At 39.0% G+C, this 27,388-nt stretch overlaps 1 protein-coding gene across 1 annotated transcript in view; it reads right to left on the bottom strand.

Moving 5' to 3' along the window:
* Positions 1-26,712, bottom strand: part of malrd1 (MAM and LDL receptor class A domain containing 1) — a 244,722-nt gene extending 218,010 nt beyond the window's left edge. Inside the window, exons 1-5 of the mRNA XM_034170522.1 lie at positions 26,530-26,712; positions 20,014-20,145; positions 13,195-13,283; positions 12,940-13,098; positions 5,465-5,561 (exon numbers count right to left, since the gene is read on the bottom strand). Of these exons, the coding sequence (XP_034026413.1) occupies positions 5,465-5,561; positions 12,940-13,098; positions 13,195-13,283; positions 20,014-20,145; positions 26,530-26,707 (655 nt within the window). The 5' untranslated portion in view covers positions 26,708-26,712. The remainder of the gene's footprint in view (positions 1-5,464; positions 5,562-12,939; positions 13,099-13,194; positions 13,284-20,013; positions 20,146-26,529) is intronic.
* Positions 26,713-27,388: the final 676 nt, after the last annotated feature.

Here is a 27,388-nt window from a genome sequence, read left to right as displayed (position 1 = left end):
GCAGTACCTCCTCTTCAGCGGCCCACACAACACTGCCACTTTAAAAGCCTGTGGTACATAGCCAACTAATAAAGATAGATTGATCATATTTAAGATCGAAACATTACTTAATGGTAGGGCTTCCTTGAGCAGCCTGGTAGGAATGGGGTCTAATAGACATGTTGATGGTTTGGAGGAAGTAACTAATGAAAATAACTCAGAACAATCGGAGAGAAAGAGTCTAACCAAATACCGGCATCACTGAAAGCAGCCAAAGATAACGATATGTCTTTGGGATGGTTATGAGTAATTTTTTCTCCAATAGTTAAAATTTTATTAGCAAAGAAAGTCAAGAAGTCATTACTAGTTAAAGTTAAAGGAATACTCGGCTCAATAGAGCTCTGAGTCTTTGTCAGCCTGGCTACAGTGCTGAAAAGAAACCTGGGGTTGTTCTTATTTTCTTCAATTAGTGATGAGTAGTAAGATGTCCTAGCTTTACGGAGGGCTTTTTTATAGAGCAACAGACTCTTTTTCCAAGCTAAGTGAAGATCTTCTAAATTAGTGAGACGCCATTTCCTCTCCAACTTATGGGTTATCTGCTTTAAGCTGCAAGTTTGTGAGTTATACCACAGAGTCAGGCACTTCTGATTTAAGGCTCTCTTTTTCAGAGGCGTTACAGCATCCAAAGTTGTCTTCAATGAGGATGTAAAACTATTGACGAGATACTCTATCTCACTCACAGAGTTTAGGTAGCTACTCTGCACTGTGTTGGTATATGGCATTAGAGAACATAAAGAAGGAATCATATCCTTAAACCTAGTTACAGCACTTTCTGAAAGACTTCTACTGTAATGAAACTTATTCCCCACTGCTGGGTAGTCCATCAGAGTAAATGTAAATGTTATTAAGAAATGATCAGACAGAAGGGAGTTTTCAGGGAATACTGTTAAGTCTTCAATTTCCATACCATAAGTCAGAACAAGATCTAAGATATGATTAAAGTGGTGGGTGGATTCATTTACATTTTGAGCAAAGCCAATTGAGTCTAACAATAGATTAAATGCAGTGTTGAGGCTATCATTCTCAGCATCTGTGTGGATGTTAAAAAAGCCCACTATAATTATCTTATCTGAGCTAAGCACTAAGTCAGACAAAAGGTCTGAAAATTCACAGAGAAACTCACAATAACGACCAGGTGGACGATAGATAATAACAAATAAGACTGGTTTTTGGGACTTCCAATTTGGATGGACAAGACTAAGAGTCAAGCTTTCAAATGAATTAAAGCTCTGTCTGGGTTTTGGATTAATTAATAAACTGGAATGGAAGATTGCTGCTAATCCTCCGCCTTGGCCCGTGCTATGAGCATTCTGGCAGTTAGTGTGACTCGGGGGTGTTGACTCATTTAAACTAACATATTCATCCTGCTGTAACCAGGTTTCTGTAAGGCAGAATACGAGGTCTGTCAATAAAGTAACGGTCCTTTTTATTTTTTTCAAAAACTATATGGATTTCATTCATATGTTTTTACGTCAGACATGCTTGAACCCTCGTGCGCATGCGTGAGTTTTTCCACGCCTGTCGGTGACGTCATTCGCCTGTGAGCACTCCTTGTGGGAGGAGTCGTCCAGCCCCTCGTCGGAATTCCTTTGTCTGAGAAGTTGCTGAGAGACTGGCGCGTTGTTTGATCAAACTTTTTTCTAAACCTGTGAGACACATCGAAGTGGACACGGTTCGAAAAATTAAGCTGGTTTTCAGTGAAAATTTTAACGGCTGATGAGAGATTTTGAGGTGATTCTGTCGCTTTAAGGACTTCCCACGGTGCGAGACGTCGCTCAGCGCTCTCAGCCGCCGTCATCAGCCTGTTCAAGCTGAAAACCTCCACATTTCAGGCTCTATTGATCCAGGACGTCGTGAGAGAACAGAGAAGTTTCAGAAGAAGTCGGTTTCAGCATTTTATCCGGATATTCCACTGTTAAAGGAGATTTTTTTAATGAAAGACGTGACGGGACACAGCCGCCGCGACGCTCCGCCACAGGAAAAACACCTCTGTTGAAAGCCTTAAAGACAAGTTGGAACATGTCCTGCCTGTTAAACAATTTCTCATATACTCACTCCACTGAAAGCCATCAAAAGCCGCCTGGATTTTACAAATGGTTATCAACACGGAGGTGTTTTTCCTGTGCCGCCGCACCGCGTCGGCTGCGTCCCGACGCGCGGATCCGTCCGCACGTCTTTCATTAAAAAAATCTCCTTTAACAGTGGAATATCCGGATAAAATGCTGAAACCGACTTCTTCTGAAACTTCTCTTTTCTCTCACGACGTCCTGGATCAATAGAGCCTGAAATGTGGAGGTTTTCAGCTTGAACAGGCTGACGACGGCGGCTGAGAGCGCTGAGCGACGTCTCGCACCGTGGGAAGTCCTTAAAGCGACAGAATCACCTCAAAATCTCTCATCAGCCGTTAAAATTTTCACTGAAAACCAGCTTAATTTTTCGAACCGTGTCCATTTCGATGTGTCTCACAGGTTTAGAAAAAATTTTGATCAAACAACGCGCCAGTCTCTCAGCAACTTCTCAGACAAAGGAATTCCGACGAGGGGCTGGACGACTCCTCCCACAAGGAGTGCTCACAGGCGAATGACGTCACCGACAGGCGTGGAAAAACTCACGCATGCGCACGAGGGTTCAAGCATGTCTGACGTAAAAACATATGAATGAAATCCATATAGTTTTTGAAAAAAATAAAAAGGACCCTTACTTTATTGACAGCCCTCGTAGATCAATATGTTGATCAATTATTATATCATTTACTAACAGGGACTTAGAAGAGAGAGACCTAATGTTTAAAAGACCACATTTAACTGTTTTAGTCTGTGGTGCAGTTGAAGGTGCTATATTATTTTTTCTTTTTTAATTTTTATGCTTAAATAGATTTTTGCTGGTTATAGGTGGTCTAGGAGCAGGCACCGTCTCTACGGGGATGGGGTAATGAGGGGATGGCAGGGGGAGAGAAGCTGCAGAGAGGTGTGTAAGACTACAACTCTGCTTCCTGGTCCCAACCCTGGATAGTCACAGTTTGGAGGATTTAATAAAATTGGCCAGATTTCTACAAATGAGAGCTGCTCCATCCAAAGTGGGATGGATGCCGTCTCTCCTAACAAGACCAGGTTTTCCCCAGAAGCTTTGCCAATTATCTATGAAGCCCACCTCATTTTTTGGACACCACTCAGACAGCCAGCAATGACCAGGACTCTGTTCATCGCTTCAGGAATATTGTTCGGTCAGCTGTCATTGTGAATGCTGGATTACATATCGTTTGTGAGTTGCAACATTTCTATCAACAGATGTTTTGACAATTCTGTGTTGTACTTTTGTTTCATTCAATTGTGTGGCCAAAGTAGATGGCAGTGACAGCTGGTGAAAAAAAAAAAATCTTCTTGAAGCTGGTGTGCCAATAGATTTCCCTGCCTGTCCAGTACAGGCATTCAAATGAACAGTCAGAAAATTACTACAATTTCACAATAATCATTTCATGTCCTTCTCAAAATCAGCAGTTTCACAGATAAAGTTAACCATTTACAGCTATATTAGGCCTCATTTACATTTTGGAAAGGAACAGTATCAAATACAATACAACACTCAAGTTCTTGAGCAAGGAACATTTCACCAATTACACACTTAGTACACCAAACTGTACTGCACTGTTATTATCTTCAGCCAAACAGATCCTGGGTTTCACAATGACATCAACTCATACCAGTCTGACCGTCTTTTCACACAGGACTTTTTCAGGCTATTCTCAGTGGACTCCAGAGAAGGTTATCCATAAAGAGTCCATCAGATCAGCACTGTCTGAAATACTCAGACCAGTCCAGTGTAGGGTTCCCAAAAACAAGTGAACTTGCTGTTGAACTTTGTATTTGTTATTCTAACTAATTTGATCAAATTAAATAGGTTTGTCAGTGTTCTTTCACCTAACCAGGCTGAGCATTTGACAGTCTTCCAGAGAGGTAAAGTATCCAACAACAGTAACAAAAGGGAGCACAGTGGCAATCCATTCCTGATTTGTCATTCTAGTAATTCCCATTTGGCCTTCTACCAATTTTGACTACAATCCATCAATTAATTTCTAAGATGTCTTGTTGACAACCTGCGACTATTTTTTATATCCGCTTACTCCAATAAAAGGTGATGGGGAGCTGGTATCTAAGAAAGGCTTCAGGTGGGAATCAAACCCACAGTTTTCTTGCTGTGAGGCAACAGTGCTAACCACTAAGTCACCATGCTTGTTGTTATTATACTTGTGGATCTTTACAGCAAACAAAATGTCTGTTAAAGTGGTGAAGGCAGTCTACAGCGTCTCACAGTTAGGCCAAACGAGACCAGAGACACAGCAGCATCAGTTAGACTCATTTAAAAAAACAAACAAACAAAAAAAAACCCATAAGTTAAATGATATTCTGCTCCTTGTCATACAAATACTCTCAGGTAGGTACACCTGTGGTGATGCTATGATTTATGTTGGTTGGTTGCATAATGTTGGGACATTTTAGCTAAAATAGAAAAATAAAAAAATAATGTTTTTGTGTTTCTTTTTTCCAGCTCTGTGTCTGTTTTGTTTCAGGCCCATATTTAACAGTCGCCGCATCATTATTTTTGACAGTGTATTTAATCAGACTTCATAGCTGCTGTGAACTCATAATTCAGTGTAATTACTTTCTAAGCTAATGGCAGAACATCTGAATAATGAAGGACAATGAACATGAAGAATCCTCTTTGTGTGTGTAATCACAAGTCATGAGCAATATTAGATATGAGATATCTAAATTATATACAGATCATTTCTGGCTTCACATGCACCAGGCTGTATAGATGTCATGTGCACATTAACCTTTGCTTGTGTACTAAAGGGTTATTGGTCCATCAAGTTTAATGATATTGGCCATTTCTCCAGTAGAGTTCTTTCACTGTGACAAATACTAAAGCACTGCCTGAATATTCCAGAGGCTAAACTGACTCTATGCTGTTTTTTTTCCTGAATTGCTTACGTGTTCCACCAGTCAAATTATTTGGAACTGGGGAAGAAGCAGAGGGGATCAGACTGGATGATGATCTGTCGAGACGCTGTGGTGCTTCTGGCTGAAGTATCAGTAAGGTAACATGTCAAAAAGCTGTCCATAATGATAAGGTTTCATTATGATGAGCCTGACCACATTCATCAAGATACACTAAAGCAGCTGTAAATATACCCACAAAGTGTTGCATTTCCTGTGGGCCGTACACAGTGTTGGGCTGTTTAACCATTTATCTGTTGGGAATCTTTGTTCTGACTGTGCTTCGAGGGTGCTTTAGTACCTTTATCAAATGCAAATCACGTTTGAGGTTGTCGGTTTATTCACTAACATATTTCAAAATGTCAGTGTCTGAATTTTCTGTAATATTACAATATCTCACTGTTGTGACATATTAATGAGAGCAGTACTTGATACTGTCACACAGCTGTGACTGAAGGACAGGTCATCGATGGCCAGGACATCCAAGGCTTCACTGTAGGCGGAGAGTTCCCCCCGAATGACCACCTAGGGATGATACAGAAAACAATCATTACTCTACTAAGGAGGTTATGTTTCCATTGGCATTTTTTTTTTATCTGTACCATATCTCAAAAAAGGTCTAAACAGAATTTAGTGAAAATGTGCAGAGATTTAGGGCATGAGAAGGGATTGGGAGATTAGATTTAAAGAATGAATGGACTCAGTGTCAGTGCAGGATATATATATATATATATATATATATATATATATATATATATATATATATATATATATATATATATATATATATATATATATATATATATATATATATATATATATATATATATATATATATATATTAATAACATTGCACTTTTATCATTTATTCAAATAATACATGGATCACAATGAAAAAAAACGATATATGTATAAAATCAATGCTGGTGATCATTTGTAATTTGGTGTGGATGAAGAAATATGTCAAATTAAAAAAATCATCCCTGTCCTCACACAGGCTGCTTTGGTTTGTTGAAACAGCAACCACCCCACCACCCCATCAACTTATGTATCATCCCTCATAATCCATTCATTTTCTATAGCTGCTAACTCCAATTAAGGGTCACGGGGAGGGGGGAGCTGGAGCCTATCCCAGCAGTCATAGGGTGTGACTGGTGTCCTGGACAGGACACCGGTCTGTTGCAGGGCCACATATAGACAAACAAACACATTCGCACCCACACATGCACACCTACGGACTATTTAAAGTTTACGATTCACCTAACCTGCATTTGTTTGGATGTGGGAGGAAACCGGAGCACAGAGAGAGAACCCACACAAACTCCACACAGAAAGACCACAGGCGGGAATCGATCCCATGACCTTATTGCTGTGACGGAACAGTGTTAACCACTAAGCCACTGTGCTGTCCATCGTTCATAATGTGTATTTTTTTCCTGCATGCACCCCCCATTGGTTTTTGATATATTTATTATGTGAAAATATGTACCTTCTCAGGGTGGGGTTAATAAATTCACCATACTTTCACTGTTATAATGCTATCAAAATAATATCTAAGCTGCCCTGACCAAAGTCAACAGAACAGCTTTATCTACTCCAATGGGCTTTTATGACCAGCAATACAAACCTATTCTAAACTAATTATAACTTATGTTATCATGAATGTTGGGAAAATCAACTCAAATGCATAATTTATATTTTCTAAAACTGAGCTTTGGGGCTCTTACTGCTATAATAATCTACACCGATCAGCCATAACATTCTGACCACTAACAGGTGAACAACACTGATTATCTCATTACAATGGATGGGACACATTTGTCCACAAGTTAACATTTTGTCCTCAATGTCGATGCGTTATAATCACAATGCATAAAGCCTTTGATTGACTTTGACAAGGACCAAATTGTGATGGCTAGATGAGTGGACAACAGCATCTCCAAAACTGCTGCTCTTCTGGGATGTTCACCATCTGTAGTAGTCAGTACCTAATAAAAGTACAGCCACTGTCCACTGATGTGGTTAGGAACAAAGGTTGGCCCATGTGGTATGAGCTAACAGAAGGATCTGCTGCTAATATCTGGTGCCAGATACCACAGCATACCTTCCTACAGTCCATGTGTTGAAGGGTCAGAGCTGTTTTGTTGACAATAGGGGGACAGACAATGCTATGATACAGATAATGCACCTTTGCTCTTTGACAAAGGTAAGGTTGAGCTGGTGCTGTCCATCGCGGCATCTACCACACCATGGAACCACCTTGGGCGCTGGATGGCAACCAGTCAGACCGAAAACCATGCACATAATTAACCAAATGGACTCAAACTGAAATAAAGCCATCACTCTGTTAAAAAAAAAACCTATTACCGAAAGTGTCCACTCAAAAGATAATGAATTAATGATGAGAAAGTGAATGTTTGCACAGAATGTGACCTCTGTTTATCATAGCACCGGGCAGTCATGAGATGAAACATCTGAATTTAGACAGAGAGGAGCGACTGAAAATACTGACATTGTCTGAAGATTTTGAAAGGACACAAACAGCAGGAGTCCAGATGGCCCCCGAGGAGTCAAGCTGGGTCAATACCTTCTCGCTGTACATAAGGTCTCCGGTCTGCAGTAAACATTTTATCATCTTGAAGGAAACTTAAATTACAGTGTCCCGGATGGACTGCGTTTTTGTCTGTTTGTCCACCCCAGATTCCATTTACCAATTATTTTCACTCTGTATTTGTAATGTAGCCACTTCAGATTTTTATTCATTGTGATTTCACAGTATAAAACTTTGGTTATCAATTCACATACTTTGTTTAAATCTATTTATGTGTAGGTAATATGTCAATCATAATCAGTAAAATACATTTGGCTCAATAGTATTACTTATTTTTCTCAACAAATAATAATTCAAATGATCTGAAGTGAATATTACTAACTAATATATCATATTTCTCACTTTTGTGAGAGGGTTTGAATGGATTTTGTCCCTCCTACTTCTTTTTAATTGTTTTAGCCAAGATTTTTTGGAGACAGCTGCTCTTCTACTGCAGTTTTTAATTTCATTTTTCATTTATTTCATCATTTAAAATAAAATAAAAAACAGAAAAGCAGAATCAACAAAACACCACAAACCACTGAATGAAAAGGAGCAGTTTAGAAGAACAAGTCTTATATACTCTGCCCCCTTTTTTACAATACAATCTCACAAAGCATCATCAATCGACACACGAATAATTACATTTCTATGATTTTGTCACATGCCACCAACTTATTTCCTAATTTTAACCATTATTTATAAGATTACACCCCTAACAGATTACATTTTAAACTTCAAACATTCTAAACATTAACAGCTTACATTTTAGCTTTGTCACAGTCCACTGACCTATTTCATAGTTTCATACTTTTGAAATACATCAAGTTTAATACGTTTTTTTAAATAATTTAAGCGACCTTGATTCTTTGATTTCTTTGCTGAGGTTGTTCCATAATTTTACACCACTGACTGCAATACTCCGTTCCTTTATCTTGGTTCTGTATCTTGCTTTCTTAAAGACTTCTATGTCCTTCAAATTATAACTACTTACTCTTTTTTCAAACATATTTTGAGTGTTTATTGGTAAGGTATTGTTATTCGCTTTGTACATTGTTTGTAATAATTTCAAATCAACTAAATCATGAAATTTAAGTACCCTATACTTAACGAACAATGGACTAGATGGATCTCTAAATCGACTGTTGCTAATCACTTTTAAAGCGCTTTTCTGCAAAATAAATAAAGGTTGTGTATAAGTTATACATGTTGATCCCCAGATTTCTACACAATAAGTCAAATATGGAACAATCAATGAATTGTACAATGTTAATAATCCATAATTATTTAATTAATATTTAACTTTATGCAAAACAGCAATGGCTTTCACTATCTTTCCTTTTATGTAGTTTATATGTGACTTCCATGCAAAATCCTCATCAATCATAACTCCTAGAAATTTCATTTCTTTTACCCTTTGAATGTCCATTCCATCTATTTTTATTGACACCTCTTTTTTTTTTTACTCTGTCGTTAAACAATATGAAGTTTGTTTTATTAAGATTAAGTGACAATCTGTTTGTATCAAACCAATATTTAACTTTTTCCAACTCTGTATTTATCACCTGTACTACTTCCTGTATATCTGATCCAGAGTAAAATAATGTTGTATCGTCAGCAAATAAAATGCTACCAAGTACCTTTGACACATTCACAAAATCATTAATATACAAAATGAACAGTTTAGGTCCAAGTACGATCCTTGTGGTACTCCACACATAATATTACACAATTCTGATTTAGTATCATTTATCTGAACAAACTGTTTTCTATTTTCTAAGTAGCTTTTTACCCACTGATGTGCAATCCCTCTTATTCCATATTGTTGTAACTTATGAAGCAATCTTGAATGATCGATAACATCAAAAGCTTTTTTCAAATCAATAAAAACACTTACAAAATAATCCTTATTATCTATTGCTGTTGATATTTTCTCTGTTAATTCCATAATTGCCATAGTTGTCGAATGTTTTGTTCTAAATCCATACTGAGCATTCTTTAAAATATGATGTTTCTCAATGAATTTATCCAACCTTGTCACAAAAACCTTTTCCATAATTATAGAAAACTGTGGAAGCAATGACACTGGCCTGTAATTTGAAACATTATGTTTGTCTCCATTTTTATATAATGGGACTACCTTGGCAATTTTCATTTCTTCTGGAAAAATTCCTGTTGACAGAGACAGATTACAAATGTAAGTGAATGGTTCAATAACAGTTTCTATTATACTTTTTACAGTCATCATGTCTAAATCTTCATAGTCAGTTGATCTTTTGCTTACACAGTTTTTTACAATATTCCTTATTTCATCTTTTTCCACATTGTCAAGGAAAATACTATTGACCGTATTTACAATAGTATTTAATTTATCTTCTACTATTGGTTTATTTCCCACCAGATTTGATCCCACCTTCGAAAAATAATCATTAAACTCATTCAATCAATTAATCAAGTTGAACCCAGCAGCAATTTGAGGTTTTGTGTTTTGTTGCAGCGTACACCAGTGTACAAAAGTAATTACGGAGCAATTTATTGACCTTTTTTGTCTCTGTATTCTGAGCTGAGGTTTGGCACTCACTGTCACAGATAAATGTCAGCTCCCTGCAAACCGAAAGGTCGGTGGCTCGATCACTCACTACTCCTGTATGTTACAGAGTGATTGAGTAAAACAGTAAAACCAAAGTTGTTCCCAGTTCCAACCTGGTAAAGGTAGAAGAAAAGCATCTGGCTGTCAAGACCTTTCGATGAGGAGATGGACCAGTTGTCAGTTTGGGTGGTTGTCACCCAGGATGAAAAAGCTGGTAATTATCCAGGTTTTAGAAATAACTAAAATGTGTGACCATTTTTCCACATAACACACATTTTTAGGTGATAAAATTACAATTCATGTGATCTCCCACAGTTTGTTTGCCAGCTGTCTTTCTGTTGTCATTTTCAGGCACCAACAATATTTATGTTTTTAAATTGGCTATTTATTATTTTCTTTAATTACATAGAAAAAAAAACATAAAATTTTGGGCTGGAAAATTAATGTTTAGACATGTCAAATGTGATTTTCTGTTGATACACAGAAAATTGACGAACTCACTGACTGAATGCCACACTACTATTATTGTGAACACCCTCTTTTCTACTTTTTTACTAATAGCCCAATTTCATAGCCTTAAGAGTGTGCATATTATGAATGCTTGGTCTTGTTGGATTTGTGAGAATCTACTGAATCTACTGGTACCTTGTTTCCCATGTAACAATAAGAAATATACTCAAAACCTGGATTAATCTTTTTTAGTCACATAGCACTACTATTATTCTGAACACTACTGTATATATAGCGCCAAATGACAACAGAGTCACCTCAAGGCACTTCACACGAAACAATTCAGAAAACAAATTAAAATGAATTAAAAGATTAAAAAAGCACAGTACAAAAGTAAAATGCATAGTAACATAATGTGCCAATATGCTAGGCACAAGAAAGGCTTGTTTCCTGCTGTTTAAAGCTGCTGTGTTGAAATTCTCTTTTGGTATTGACTTTGACCTATGACTGTTGTGGTTGGGGGTATGTTGAACCCAAATATGCAGAAAGAAACAATCCAATGGAAGTGATTATGATTCTGTGATTTAATACTTAAGTCCAGGGGAAACAAAACGTACAACGGTCAGTGAGCACCACAGGGAATACCAAAAAATTAACTAAGTGGAGGCAAAAATACAATAAACAGCAAGGAGATCAACAATGAACTGAAAACCAGAAAGAGTCAGGGAATGTCCAGGAAATAATCTGAATACTCACAACATCAGGAGCGGGGCAGACAGGAGAAAAACTAAGACAGTGTCGAGCAAAGTCGAGTAACAAACCGCCACCAAGCAACTCAACCAGAGTGCTTAAATACGGAAACAACTAAATGAGACAGGTGTGAGGAAACAAAACCGCATGTGGGAAATTAAGTAGCAGCAAGTGGCAGAACTAAATGGACAAAACTAGTGATCATAAAATAACAGACAGACAATCAAAAGTGAGCGGCAAATCAATAACAAACCCTACACCAAAGAGTCATAAGAAAAATACCCACACGGAAATAAACTGACACTAAAAGGTGAGTGCAGTAGAATCAACATGAATGAGAAGCACCATAAAAGCAACAACAGTGATTAACCTAAATGAGAATCAGTATAAAAATAAAGACAACAACCACACTTCAAAATACCAAGAGATAATAAGTGGAGTTACAAATAATGTCCGTGTGATAAAGCTAAATCAAGGACACAGAATCAGAGAGAAATCAAAAACCACACACAAGGGGCAGAACATACACCTGGCATGGGAGTGACACATGGCATGCATCTACAACCCAGAGGTGAGGGGCAGAGATCACACAAGCCCACACATGCAGGAGTTGAAAGACTGACACACACCAGAGGAGTGAGCTGACAGCCCACTCACACACAGACAGGACACCCACACCCATTCATCCAAAAGACACCAAGGAGGAAACAACACACACACACACACACACACACACACACGCAGGTGCACACGACGGACACAGGGAGAGAGGACCAAGGCCCACATGAAGGACACAAGGAACATGCCCACACCAGAGAACAGGAAACTGACAAATGATAAACCCCAAAATAAGACACAAACTCAAAAACAAGGCCAAATGGGCTGATGGTCGAAACTGCCACAATGACCTTGAAAACTGAATTAGTTATTGCCTATCAGGTTATGAATCCTCTGAAAATGCCATTATGATATGAAAAATTGTGGGTTACAGGCTGTTCACAGACAAACAGGAGAAATTGTAACCTCCGTCCAGCTTTGTTGGCGGAGGAAAACTGTCAGTTGATAAAGGATACAATCCTACATAATGCTCTCAAATATGAAAGAAATTTCATCTTTTTTGGACAGTTATGAATTTTTGAAAATTTGTTCAATGTTAAAGAATAGGGATGCCTTTGACCTTGAAAATTGAATCGGTTCTTGGCTATCATGCTATGAATCTTCAAAAATTTCATGATATATGAAAAATTGTGGGTTCCAGGCTGTTCACAAACAAACAGGGATGAGAACATAACCTCACTTGACTTCATTGGGGGAGGTAATAAGTCTGTTACTCACAAATAACAGACATTATAGTGCAGATTTTGACTAATGGTATAAGCTGGCAAATCTAAGTTGCTAGCTAGTTAGACCATCACCATATCATAGCATGCGACCCAGCTAATACAGCACGTAAAGTGATGATATCTGTCATGCCCACATTTATGACATAAATTTTCATAATCCTAACTGTCTGTGTTACAGACCTGAAAAGTGTTCACACTGGATAACGGAATCACTGTCCGCAGCCACGTTTCCAGCTGTGTTTGTGAGCGCTTCCATACTATGCTCTGACCCATTACATGAGTTTGGATTAGGACCTGAAGCTCTCCATGTTTTGCCCCAACATAATGATAGAAACTCATCTGTTGAAAGAAAATACACTGAAAATCACCAACTGCCACTGTCACATATGTTTTGTCTGACTTTATTTTGAAATTTGTAAAAAATGTCTGACCAACCTGGCAGGTCTGACTCGGCTGGAACATGGGACTCTTCAGTTCTGCCACCGTTCTTTGTCTTTCCACAGGTAAAAGCATCAAAAAATGAGCTGAGGGTGAGACGTTTTAGACATTTAGAAAACAAAGTATGAAATCATATCAATACAAACAAAAGTATAGTCATCAGTATCGAGAACGGGCTTTGCACTGGAAAAAAGTTTGAGCCATAATATGTATATGGATCTTGATAAGAGTCTATTGAAATTCTACTTAATAAATTGGGGGGTGCAAATAGATTTCCCCATGTACTTCAAAGCAACTCAATCTAGTGAGCCAATTCACGCGCTTAGCTGGTCACAAGGCCCTTGATATTTCACACATTTTAATTTATGCCATTTCAAATATGAAAAGTAAATCAGTCTTCTCAATATTAAAATTCTTTCTTTCTTTAACTCAAAGCAAATCTCTACAGCTTGATATAAATTAATTAAAAATATAAGAGCCAATATTTTATTGCCAGTTTTCTTCAGATAAGTCAGTGGATGGATACATGAGCATTTCCAAGTCACTGAATATGAGGCTTTTCTTAAAAGGAAGACCTGAAAGTTCAGCTACAATTTGCCAGAATGTACACCTAGATTTGATGTCTTGGTGAAAGAAAATCCTCCTCTATAGCACTTCATCATGAAGCTGGGGATACAAAATGCAAAACATACACTATGCACAATTTCTCCAGTCACAGAAGCCTATAATTTCTTCTGGGTTGTCTGGGTGGCTTTCCTCACTCTTTTCCTTCTTGCACAGTCACTCGGTTTTTGATAACTGTCTACTCCACACAGAATGTCATACTGTTTGTATTTCTTCATAACTGATGTCAGTAAAGTCCAAAACATATTCAGTGACTTTGAAATGCTCATGTATCCATCCCCTGACTTGTTTGAAGAATACTGGCAATAAAACAGATTTACGGGTATTATACCAAAGGGTCCATTACTTATGCAACCCTTGTCACAATATTTCAATCAGATCTTTTCGCTAATGGCAGAAACATTATTAACAGAGCGAATAATCCTACTTTAATGCATATATACTATTTACCTCAATAGGAAAAAATTCACACATTTCCTAACTTTCATCCATAACCCTAATTTCCCACCGGGCTACACTACAAAGCATAGAGTCAGTCATAAAAGATTACCAGAACCCACTAGATTACCCCATTACCCTAAAAGAACTGCAGGACAAAATAAAATGAATTGAAACCAAGAAGGCCATTGGTGTTGACAACATCCTAAATGAAATGATCAAATTCATAGATCCCAAATTCCAACTGGCCATATTAAAGCTTTTTAACATTATCCTTAGCTCCGGGATCTTCCCCAATATTTGGAACCAAGGGAGTGATAATGCCGCTCCACAAAAGCGGCGACAAACTTGACCCTAATAACTACCGTGGAGCAACCTCAGAAAAATCTTCTGCATGATAATCAACCACAGACTCATACTCTTCCTTACTGAAAACAATGCCTTCAGCAAATCCCAAATGGTCTTTTTACCAAATTACTGTACAACACACCATATTTTCACCCTCAGCACTCTGATTTACAACCAAATAAACAAAAACTGTTAGAAAAACACATGATATCATAAATGCAATGTACACAAAAAACAAGTGCACTATTAAAGGCCCCATCACACTTAGCACGAACAAACATGGATGAAGCCGAATGGGGGAAAAAGCAAACTTCAAGACACAGTCAGAAGGGACAGACAGGTGGACGGCCATGTACAAATGCCATACAACCACTTAGAATGTGGGCTGGATGGGGCATGTTGCACCGCGAGATGGTACGTCATATGGGATATATATTATGTGGTGGACGAGCCTTTTCCAGCCAGCACATGTCTGATGTTGGAAGCTCACAGTGCTGGCAGGATGACAAGGAATTTATCTTTAATCCTTTAAAATGTATATAAAGTGAAATCTTGATCTAGAATCCGGATTCAGATCACTTCCAAAATTTAATGGAGTCTTCCATGGCCTAATATGTATCTGTAATGCAAATTTGGTGAGAATTCATGAAGTAGTTTTGACATAATCCTGCTGACAGTAATCCTTCAAAGCGTATATAAAGTGAAACTTGAGCCAGAATCCAGATCAACTTCAAAATTTAATGGATATGGCCCATTATCTATCTGTCATGAAGATTTTGTCCAAATCTGTGCAGTAGTTTTGACGTAATCCTGTTAACAGACAGACAAAAAAACTATTATGTCCTTGGCAGATATAATAATGTAAAGTAAAAATTACAGCCCTAGATCCATATGTCTGTGTGGTAGTTTGGTCTTTTGATGTTAGCTTTTATAATAGGCAGGCACCCTGTTAGTTTTCACTCAGAAACTGAGGAATTTCACCTTTCTAGGTAATTGAAAAATATAAAAAAACATACGTTTAAAGGCTGAGAAATTCCATTCGTCCAAGGGTATGAGTACTTTATTGAATGCAGATTAGATTTCATTCATAGAGTCAACATGATCAAGCAGCTAGGGGGCGTGTCACTTTTTTGGTTAAAAAAATAAAGTAAGTTGAAATGCAAGAATGAGGATGTAGCAACGATAATGCAAGTTATATGAGCGAAGCGTCGCGCAGCGGCGCAAAGCTCACTCATGGTACAGGGCATCCTAAACAGGAAGTGCCAAAATTAAAGTCCACAGTAAAACAGGAAATGTTCAAATGTCAAACACTTCCTGGGTTGACAGACGAGATCCCATGGAATCTTGTGGGAACACACTCAAACAGGAAGTGCCGAATTCTCAGTCACAGTGAAACAGGACATGTTGAACACTTCCTGGCATGGGTGGAGCTAGAGCGGAGGCCGGGGTTTCACTGGACTTTCCTGAAATCTGATTGGACAGAGATGATTGACATGTCACGGCACTACACGTCTGTTTGAAAGACCTGCATTTTCAAATCAGTGAGTCACATTGACTGCTCGGTTCCTCCTGTCCAGTAGTTTGTGGTGTGTACCACAAAAAGTTCTAATCCACCTTAGTAGAAGAAGAATAATGTTTGCTCCAGATTTGAACTGAACATGTCGTTTGAACTATGGACTTCTAATCACACCAAACCTATATTGGTGAGTAAACAAACGTACTTTATACCACAAATGAGGTCCAGGTTGTTTAATTCTGGTTGCCTTATATAAACATGTTTAAACTAACAGACACAGCTGGTTCTCTGTTGGCTTATTATTGCAGCAGATAACTGAAACAATCCTTCAAATGGTGATACAAGCATCAAATTCAGCACAAGTACAGCTGGAGCAAATTAATGGAGCAACTTTAACTTTTGACCCCTGTACAAACTGAAACTGACCTTTGTCACCATCCTTATCATTTGTCATTCTTATTACTTATCATGTTTCCATCTCCTGACTTGTCTAAAGAAAACTGGCAATAAAACTGATTATTATTTACAGGTTTTATCAAGTTTTAGAGATTTGCTTTCAGTTGAGTTTGAGGAAGATAATTTTAGACATTTTTATTCTTAATTTTTTGTTTTTCTTGTGTTTAAAAATGGCATAAACAAATGAAAATGTGTGAAATTCCAAGTGTTCCAATACTTTTGGGGGGCACAGTATCCTAACCTTATGATGAGTGCAAAATGAGTGTGGTATTATTACTGTTTTGTTTAAGAATTGTTAATTGTCACTGTTGCTGCACTTTGCATCAAATCATAGTCATATCGTATATGATCGTGATATGAAGTCATATCGTCATATCGTGATATAAATTCAATAAGGTATATCTTCTATTACACATTCCAAATCTAAGGAGGAACTCTACTAGTGTTTACTAAGGTACACCTAAATATCTTTAGGTGTACCTTAAAAAAAGAGAGAGAAAGAGAGAGAGAGAGAGAGAGAGAGAGAGGGGGAGAGAGAGAGTAGAGCCACTTAGGTGCCTGGTCTTGAGAACCAGGGATGGTAGGTTGAAAAGCTTTTTTATCACATGGGAACTCTCCTTACCCACCTAAGCGGCTCAAGAATATGGACAGCATGTATATAAGTGACATTTACATGACAATTTATATGACATTATCATATACCTATAAAAAGCAGGGGTGGTGGCCAAGTGGTTAATGCGCTTGGTTTCAGTTCAGAAGGTTCTGGGTTCAAATCCCACCCCTGCCACATTTCTCCATGTAATGTGGAGTTGTGTCAGGAAGGGCATCCGGCGTAAAACTTGTGCCAATTCAACATGCAGATCCACCTTGGATTTGCTGTGGCGACCCCAAGTGCAAACAAGGGAGCAGCCGAAGGGACTTACATCATATACCTATAAATGATACGCCAATATGATTGGATAAAACACTAAAGAATACTAAATAGCAATACACCATTTTCATGGACGGGTAATATTTTTCATACCACCCGAGTAATCAGCCAATCCGGACAGCGAAGCGGCGCCACGACGAAGGCGCGGTCAGAGGAACTGTGAAATACTGGTGAGTCACTATTAATAATTTCTTACGTGTCCAACCTCGTAGGTTGATCATTAAAATTAAATTCGTTAGTTCTAAAAGCCATCATAATTATTCATAGGAAAACGTTCTATTTTTTTTTCTACTAAGGTTTGAACTTTGAGTGTTTACACAGGAGAGAAAAGTGAGAAAATGTTAATGCCTGTTTGAGAAAAGTGTATAAAGTGTGTAGTGAGGGGTTTTACAGCCTTAAAACATCTATAATAATTGTAAAAAATAACGCTGAGTACTTCATGGATTTCGCCTATCGTGGGTTATTTTTAGAACGTAACTCCTGCGATAAACGAGGGACCACTGTATATGATAAAATCGTTATCAAGTTGTTCACCAATGAATATGGCTTTTTACACCCTTCAGAAAACCATACAACATTTATCATTTATAGTTATATGATAAAATCATTATCAAGTTGTTTTACCAGTGAATATGGCTTTTTACACTCTTCAGAAAACCATACCATGTATGGATTCCTTCAGGGTGTATAAAGCCATATTCATTGGTGAACAACTTGATAACTGATAATATTGAGATACAATAATTTGGCCATATTGTACAGCCCTACTGTCAACTAGCTGAAAATTGAATATTAATCTACATTAAAAAAAATGTTTAAAGTGGCAGGGAGTTAAAGAGGCCTGTAATTAGGGGAGTAAGCTGAAGAGCAAAAAAAGAAAAATGCTTAAAGAGGTGGGAAGTGGTTTTTGCTATGCCAATGCTCTGCTGAAGCATTTCCTCAAAATAAAGTCTGAAGGACCTAAATGACATGGTGAGATGCTGACGAGCTTTGCTCATTCATGTCCACAACATATGCATATTATTTTCTATGGTTGTCATGCAGGCTTAATAATGAACATTGTGTTATAAGTGATGATTATTTATGTGTTGTTATGTTCGGGAAATAGCGGGAGGTCTGACTGACAGTTTTTTATGGTTTTCAACAAAAGTCAGATTGAACCCAATATGCACAGCAGTTACTAACAAGAGGAAGTAGGTGCAAACAATGGTGATATATTTAACAGCCATGAAAAAATGGTCCAACAATCCCAGTGCAGACGAGGAGGGGAAACTAGAGAGTTAACTCAAAACAAGTATCCAAAACCACACACGGTAAAGACAAACTTTAACTATGACTTACAAATACGAACAGTGACAGAACTAGAGGGGCAGCAATGTAAAACATACTCACAAGTCTTGGAATAACCAGAAGTAACAAACATGAATTAATGTAAAAACCAGCAAATTAACATGGGAAAACACAGACTTAAATACACAGAGGGACTAATGAACAAATGACTGACAGGTGTGGGAAAAAATGAACACCTGGGGAGTAACCAAACATACAAGCGAACCAAGATCATCAATATAAAACAGGAAGTCTTCACTACCACAAAAATAGAAATGCAACCACAATAAAATAAACATAGGAATGGAACACAAATAAAATCAGACTACAAAGACTACAGGAAACAAGACTGCAAAAATAACCAAAGACAGGAGAGGGCAAACAAATCGAACAGATATGACGGCTCACAGACACTTGAACACAGACAACTCTAGGAACCATCACCAGGGGGAGCCAGAGAACAGATAGACATCCAGACAGGCAACCAACACCAGGATGAAGACAAACACTGTACAAGAAAAGGAACTGAACCCCAGGAAGGCACAGACCGTGATATAGATGTGCATACAACACAATCAGGACAGTCAGCAGCAAGGACCCAGTCGATATGAGGTGAGTTTGAAAGGAGAAAGCAAAACAAGAAAAAGCTCCAGAGAATCATCCCAAACCTCTGTGTTCTAACCTCTGAAACTAATTTTGTTGACACTTTTACATTAGCTACTTTGAAGACTAAAACCAGCAGCTAAAAACTAGCTAAGCCACTACCATGGAAAAAATATAACTTTGTCAGTTAAATTACCTTTAAAATAATCCAAGAAACAATAAATCCATAGTCTATATGAGCTTTTCCATGGGATCAACATGTTTCTAACCTCTGAATTTGAAATTACAGAAGTCCCTGCGTGATTCTGACAAAAAAAAAATCTCTAAAATGATTCACCTGAATCCCTTGTTGAAAAGTATTAGATTGCTTTCTCCCAAGATGTTTTTTTTCCCCACTCAGACAAATCTGAGAAGCTCATGTGGGCATTTGATTGCCATATAGGAAAGGAGTTGTTCCAAAACACTTTTTCAAATTCAGGTGTTAAAATAATTACTTTTGGTATCCAGTTACAATATCTAATTATTACACACACACACACCAGACTCTAACTGTAATGTCAGATGCTCCAACCTGATTGATTATTGGTGTGCTCATGTACGAGTCCCGGGGCCTTGCTGGTTCTTGTCCATCCAGAAATCATGTTTGAGCTTTCAATCAGGTCACAGAAGCCCTCTTCAAAGTTACAACGTTGATATCGGGAACCTGCATATGAAAACAAGTCCAAAGGTTTAAAATGAATCGCCTTTCTTTTCAGTAATGCCACACTGGAATATGTTTTATTATTACAAGGATTCAGTGTTTTGGTTTTTAGCTGTGTGGGTTCTACACACTATAAAGATCCATGTACTCAGCAGTCATCTCAGGTTTTTTTTATATTAATTTATTGCTTAATGCACAGCAAGGGACTGCAAAACCATTAACACCAATACTTGGAGAGTGTAATTTTGTGAGCAATGACACAACCACAGTTTGAAGAATTTATGACACGTGCTAGAACATTTTGTATTTTAATTTGATTACCTCTGTAGCTGTGTGCAATAAAAATGTGTTGTGTATATATATACATATATATATATATATACATATATATATATAGATATATATATATAGATATATATATATACACACACACACACACATGCTTTCTTGTTACCACCAGAGAGAAGAAGATTGGAGGCTCAAATCCGGAAAGCCCAGAAAGATGTTAGCCAACTAACAGAGGTACAGAAGGGCATCATGAGACACAGGTCCTGGATGGATAAGAAGTACAACAAGATGTCTACAGTTGGGAAAATAAGTATTTGACCCCCTGTCAGTTTTGCAGGTTTTCCCACCTACAAAGAATGGAGAGGTCTGTAATTTTTATCATCGGTACACTTCAACTGTGAGAGACAGAATCCAAAATAAATAAATAAATAAAAAATCCACTAAATCACATCGTATGATTTTTAAATAATTAATTTGCATTTTACTGCATAAAATAAGTATTTGACCCCCTAGAAAAACAGAGCTTAACAATTGGTACAGAAACATTTGTCTGCCATTACAGAGGTCAGACGTTTCCTGTAGTTCTTGACCAAGTTTTCATACACTGCAACGGGGATTTTGGTCCACTTCTCCATACAGATCTTCTCCAAATCTTTCAGCTTTGGAGTTTCAGCTCCATCCCAAGATTTTCTATTGAGTTCAGGTCTGGAGACTGGCCAGGCCACTCCAGGACCTTGAAATGATTCTTATGGAGCCCCTCCTTAGTTGCCCTGGCTGTGTGTTTGGGGTCATTGTCATACTGGAAGACCCAGCCATGACCCATCTTCAATGCTTTTACTAAGGGAAGGAGGTTGTTTGCCAAAATCTCACAATACATGACCCTATCCATCCTCCCTTCAATACGGTGCAGTCATCCTGTCCCCTTTGCAGAAGGGCACCCCCAGCGTATGATGTTTCCACCCCCATGCTTAACTGTTGGGATGGTTTTCTTGGGGTTGTTCTCATCCTCTAAACATGGTAAGTGGAGTTGATTCCAAAAAGCTATATTCTGGTCTCATCTGACCACATGACTTTCTCCCATGCCACCTCTGGATCATCCAGATGGTCACTGGTGAACTTCAAACAGGCCTGGACATGTGCTGGCTTGAACAGGGGGACCTTGCTGCCCTGCAGGATTTTAAACCATGACAGCATCATGTGTTACAAATGTAATCTTTGAGACTGTGGTCCCAGCTCTCTTCAGGTCATTGACCAGGTCCTCCTGTGTAATTCTGAGCTTTCTCAGAATCATCCTTACCCCACAAAGTGCGATCTTGCATGGAATCCCAGACTGAGGGAGACTGACAGTCATCTTGTGTTTCTTCCACTTTCTAATAAATAATCATAACAGTTGTTGTCTTCTACCAAGCTGCTTGCCTGTTGTCCTGTAGTCCATCCCAGCCTTGTGCAGGTCTACAGTTTTGTCTCTGGTGTCCTTAGACAGCTCTTTGGTCTTGGCTATGGTGGACAGGTTGGAGTGTGATTGACTGAGTGTGTCAACAGTTGTCTTTTATACAGGTAACAAGTTCAAACAGGTGCAATTAATACAGGTAAAGAGTGGAGAATAAGAGGGCTTCTTAAAGAAAAATTAACAGGTCTGTGAGAGCCAAAATTCTTGCTGGTTGGTGGGGGGGGGGGTAAAATACTTATTTTATGCAATAAAATGCACATTAATTATTTAAAAATCATACAATGTGATTTTCTGGATTTTTTTGTTTTGTTTGTTTGTTTGTTTTTTTTAGATTCTGTCTCTCACAGTTGAAGTGTACCTATGATAAAAATTACAGACCTCTCTATTCTTTGTAGGTGCGAAAATTTGCAAAACTGACAGGGGGTCAAATACTTATTTTCCCCACTGTAGACATCTCGTTGTACTTCTTATCCATCCAGGACCTGTGTCTCATGATGCCCTTCTGTACCTCTGTTAGTTGGCTAACATCTTTGAGGGCTTTCCGGATTTGAGCCTCCAATCTTCTTCTCCCTGGTGGTAACAATGCATGCAAAACCTGCAAAACTGACAGGGGGTCAAATACTTATTTTCCCCACTGTATATCTGAGGCCCTGGAAACTGCCAAACAAATGCTCACAGCTCTGGCTCCTCAGCTGAAGAGATACACCAGAGATGCAGAGGCCACGAAAATAAATGGCCTGTTCTTCAATGATCCATCCAGGGTGTACTTCCAGCTGAAAGGGGAAAACAGTAGTATATGAACAGTCCCACCCAGAACTGAGACTGAGCAATACTGGAAGAACATCTGGGAGAAAGAGGCATCACACAGCACCAAAGCCAAGTGGCTGGTGGACCTAAGAGCACATCATAGCCACATCCCAGAACCAAAACCAATCAACATCACAAAGACAGACATCCAACATCAAGTCTCAGGGATGAAGAGCTGGACAGCACCAGGACCTGATATTATCCACATGTATTGACTGAAGAAGCTAACAGCACTCCGTCTGCACCTGGTAGTACAAATGGGTGGACTTCTAAGATCAGGTACTCACCCAGACTGGCTAACACAGGGCAAGACAATGCTGATCAGGAATGACCCCCACAAGGGTATGACACACTCAGACTTCCTGCCTCTCCACAACATGGAAACTCCTATTAGGCATCATAGCAACCAAGTTGAGTAGGCACATGAGTCAACACATGAGCACAGGGCATTGGAAACAATACCAGAGGGTCGAAGCACCAGCTACTGGTTGACCGAGCAGTACACTCAAAGACCAGGCAGACCAACCTGAGCATAGCCTGGATTGACTACAGGAAGACCTATGACTCGATGCCTCACACATGGATACTGGAGTGATTAGCACTATCAAAGGCTAACAATGCACTGATAATCTTCATCAGGAATTCAGTGGGACTGTAGAAGATGTCACTGGAGGTGAATTCCAAGACAATCGCACAAGTCACCATCAAGTGCCAACAAGTTAACACACTGTCCCCGCTGCTGTTCTGTAGGCCTCAACCCCTCAGCCAACTGATCACAAAGAGCGGCTGCGGATATCGATTCAGGAATAGAGTAAACATCAGCCACCTCCTGGAAATGGATGACATCAAACTGTATGCCAAGAGTGAGTGAGACACTGAGTCACTGATCCACCCCACCTCTACAGTGAGGATATCAGGATGTCATTCGGATTGGATAAGTGTGGCCTAATGGTGGCAAAGAGAGGGAAGGTGATCTGGACTGAGGGGGTGGAGTTGCCAGAAGGCAGGATAAGCAGACATACAGGACAGCTACAAGTACCTGGGAATCCCACAAGCCAATGGGAACCATGAAGCTGCAAGAAGGTCAGCCACAGCCAAATACCTCTAGAAGATAAGATGGGTGCTCAGAAGCCAGCTCAGTGATAGAAATAAGATCTGAGCCATCAATACATACACCCTACCAGTCATCACATACCCAGTTGGGATAATAAGATGGCCACAGGAGGAGATAGATGCCACTGATGTCAAGACATGAAAACTCCTCACAATGCATGGAGGCTTCCACCCAAAGTCCAGTACCCTGAGGCTCAATCAGTAGCCCCTCGTGTAGATAGATAGATAGATATTTGTGTGTCTGTTTCCATTTTAGAAACAAATACGAGTATGTGATTGTTACAGAGTATTTTGCTGTTAAATGGAAATTAAAGAAGGAATGGATCAGTTGGGAAAATCCTACATTTAAAGTATAAATATAAAATTTTCACCTGTATATACACTGTGTAACCGGAGGACCTATCTTTGTGGCTGGGATAGCGGTGGGATTTTAATACTGGACTGCTCGAACTTAAGACCAAAACTCTACCAGGTCAGCCAAAGGGGAATTACCCAAAGGGGAAGGCCTAGCAGGAACATCTTTTCAAGCTGGACTTCACCTTGCTACATATTTCCCCACCATTTTTGACTTTGTCCCGAAGTCACAGGTGCATTTAAGCATGTTCTGTGACTACTCACATCCTGCCGACAACGCCAGTTTGTGACTGGAGGACCTATCTTTGTGGCTGGGACGGCAGTGAGATTTGAACACCAGGCTGCTCAAACTGAAGACTAAAACTCTACCAGGTCAGCCAAAGGGGAATTCCCCGCTAGCCAAGCAAAGTCGAATCTAAGTGAGTTTCTGACACTGCCAGTATTGGAAAATTTTGTTCAGCACTTAAATTTTCAATTTCAATTAACTTGTTTCTTAAACTACATATATTGATATGAGCTATTTTTTAACATTTTTTGTGAAATATTGTTTAGCATTAGCATGATTTTATTTTACTAACCTGATTTTTCTTTTAAAGTCCTATGAGGTCATCTTCTGATTCATCTGTATTTGTCTAAATCTTTTTGTTCACTGATGACCATAACTCTGGACTCTTCACTTTGTCTCAGCATTATTTTACAATTTCTGGTCCAGGTCGCATGAATTTTATTTTGTTTTTTCAACATTCGAGCTTGTCTTGCAATTTCAGCATTTCTCTGTGTCAGGTGCTCATTCAGGAACACTCCTGACCCTTTAAGTTTTTTGGCTTGTCTGAGCAGCTCAATTTTCTGTTTTCTGTTCCAGAATCTGACAATTACCGATGGTTTGGCTGTCACATCTTTCCTGGGAAGTGTATGGCAAGCCTCAATGAAACTGCTCTGAATGCTCATATTCTTACTTTCAAAAAAACTTCACAACTTACTCCTCTAAAGTTTCTAATTCTTTGGCAGAAACATCCTCCCCATCCCTGTCAGCTGTTACAGTTCAGGCATACGTTCGATGTCTTGTGTCCAATCCTTGAATTACCAAATCATTGATTCTTGAATACTGTTCAAGATCATCAACTCTCCTCTCCAAGTATTAATTTTTTTTTTTTTGTCTTTTTCCATTATCATTTTCTTCAGATCCCTCACCTCCTTCACAAGATTTTGAAATTGTTCTTGATGCACCTTTGGCAGCAATTACAGCCTCAAGTCTTCTTGAATATGATGCCACAAGCTTGGTGCACCTATCTTTGAGCAGTTTTGTCCATTCCCCTTTGCAGCACCTCTCAAGCTCCATCAGGTTGGATTGGGAGTGCAGCATAGTCATTTTGAGATCTCTCCAGAGATGCTCAATCAGATTCAGGTCTGGGCTCTGGCTGGGCCACTCAAGGACATTCACAGAATTGTCCTGAAGCCACTCCTTTGATAGCTTGGCTGTGTGCTTAGGGTCATTGTCCTGCTGAAAGATAAACCATCATCCCAGTCTGAGGTCAAGAGTGCTCTGGAGCAGGTTTTCATCCAGGATGTCTCTGTACATTGCTGCATTCATCTTTCCCTAAATTCTGACTAGTCTCACAGTTCCTGCCAGTGAAAAACATCCCCACAGAATGATACAATCACCATGCTGTAGGGATGGTGCCTGGTTTCCTTCCAACTTTACACTTGGCATTCACGCCAAAGAGTTTAATCCCCCATTCATTCAGTTTAGACAGGCAGTCGGCTCTAGGATGAGTCCTGGTGGACCTGAACTTCTTCCTTTTATGGATGATGGAGGCCACTGTGCTCATTGGGACCTTCAAAGTAGCAGAAATGTATCTGTACCCTTTACCACATAGGTGCCTCTGTCTCGGAGGTCTACAGACAATTCCTGAGGTGTGGTACAGACTTCATGCTTGGTTTGTGCTCTGACATGCACTGTCAACCGTGGGACCTTATATGTAGACAGGTGTGTGTCTTTCCAAATCATGTCCAGTCAACTGATTTTATTCCAGTTAGACTCAAATTAAGCTGTAGAAATATCTAAAGGATGATCAGTGGAAAGAGAATGCACCTGAGCTCAATTTTGTTGTGATTTCTTCATTTTTTATTTTTGATAAATTTGCTACCGTCTAAAAAAAATCACACTGTCATTGTGGGGTACTGTGTGTAGATTTTTGAGGAAAAAATGAATTTCATCCATTTTAAATAAGGCTGTAACATAAAAAATGTGGAAGAAGTACAGCGCTGTGAATACCTTCTGGATGTACTGTACTGATTGAAACACAAACACACACCCTCAATTCTATCTATTTTGTCCTTACTTTCTCTCCAGTACATTTCCACAATTTACTCACAGTCGTCCTCGTCGCTGCCATCGCCACAGTTGTCGATGAAGTCACACAAGTTGTCCTCAGGCACACATGTCCCCTGAGCACAGGAAAACTGTTCGGTTGAACATGCACTGACAGGCACAGATGTCAACACCACACACAAGGCCGGCAGCAGACACATTGATATCAACAGCAACATCATCTGCTCAGTTCCTTTATGTTTTCTATTTTCCAAATGGTTCATTTTTTAGCTTGGACATGACGACAACCTCCAGCTAAGGCAGAATGTTGCTTCACAATGTGCACTTTACCTGGTTCTTGGGTTTATTGTGAATGTGTTCCAGCTATAAAGAGTAATAAATGGCTTTTATGGCTCTTTCTCAGTAAGGTCACTTCTGTGGTGTTCCTGTGTTTCTACACTAAGGTGGAGCTTATGCCTTCACAAGCACAGTGAAGTGACCAAAGTCCTCAAAGGTGATTACTATATGGAAGATTTTGATTTTTAAGAGGCCAATATAGGGTTCAGATTTGCGATTATGAATAGACTTACTGAATTTCACATTAAAATGGGTCTGTACTTGAAACTGTCAGTGAAGCGCTTTTCAATTCTTGTAAATTAAAAAAGAAAGAAAAAACAAACACTTGTTTAAACTTTTTACTGCCCTGGGTGCATTAATCACCACCAGGGGGTGTCAAAAACACATTGCATTGTAGAAATCAAGGGTATGTACACAGGAAAATACATGTGAGGTGTGTCGGTTCCACTCACGACTACATGATGGCAGTATTGCATACTACATATCTATATTTATCAGGATTGGGTGGTGAAGCAGGCTGGACACAAATACAGGACACAGGTACACAGCTCAGTGGAGTAAAAGTG

Source organism: Thalassophryne amazonica, chromosome 1 (genome assembly GCF_902500255.1).
Source record: "Thalassophryne amazonica chromosome 1, fThaAma1.1, whole genome shotgun sequence".
Taxonomy (NCBI): domain Eukaryota; kingdom Metazoa; phylum Chordata; class Actinopteri; order Batrachoidiformes; family Batrachoididae; genus Thalassophryne; species Thalassophryne amazonica.
Note: the sequence above shows the minus strand (reverse complement) of the source record. Positions and strands in the feature narration are given on the sequence as shown.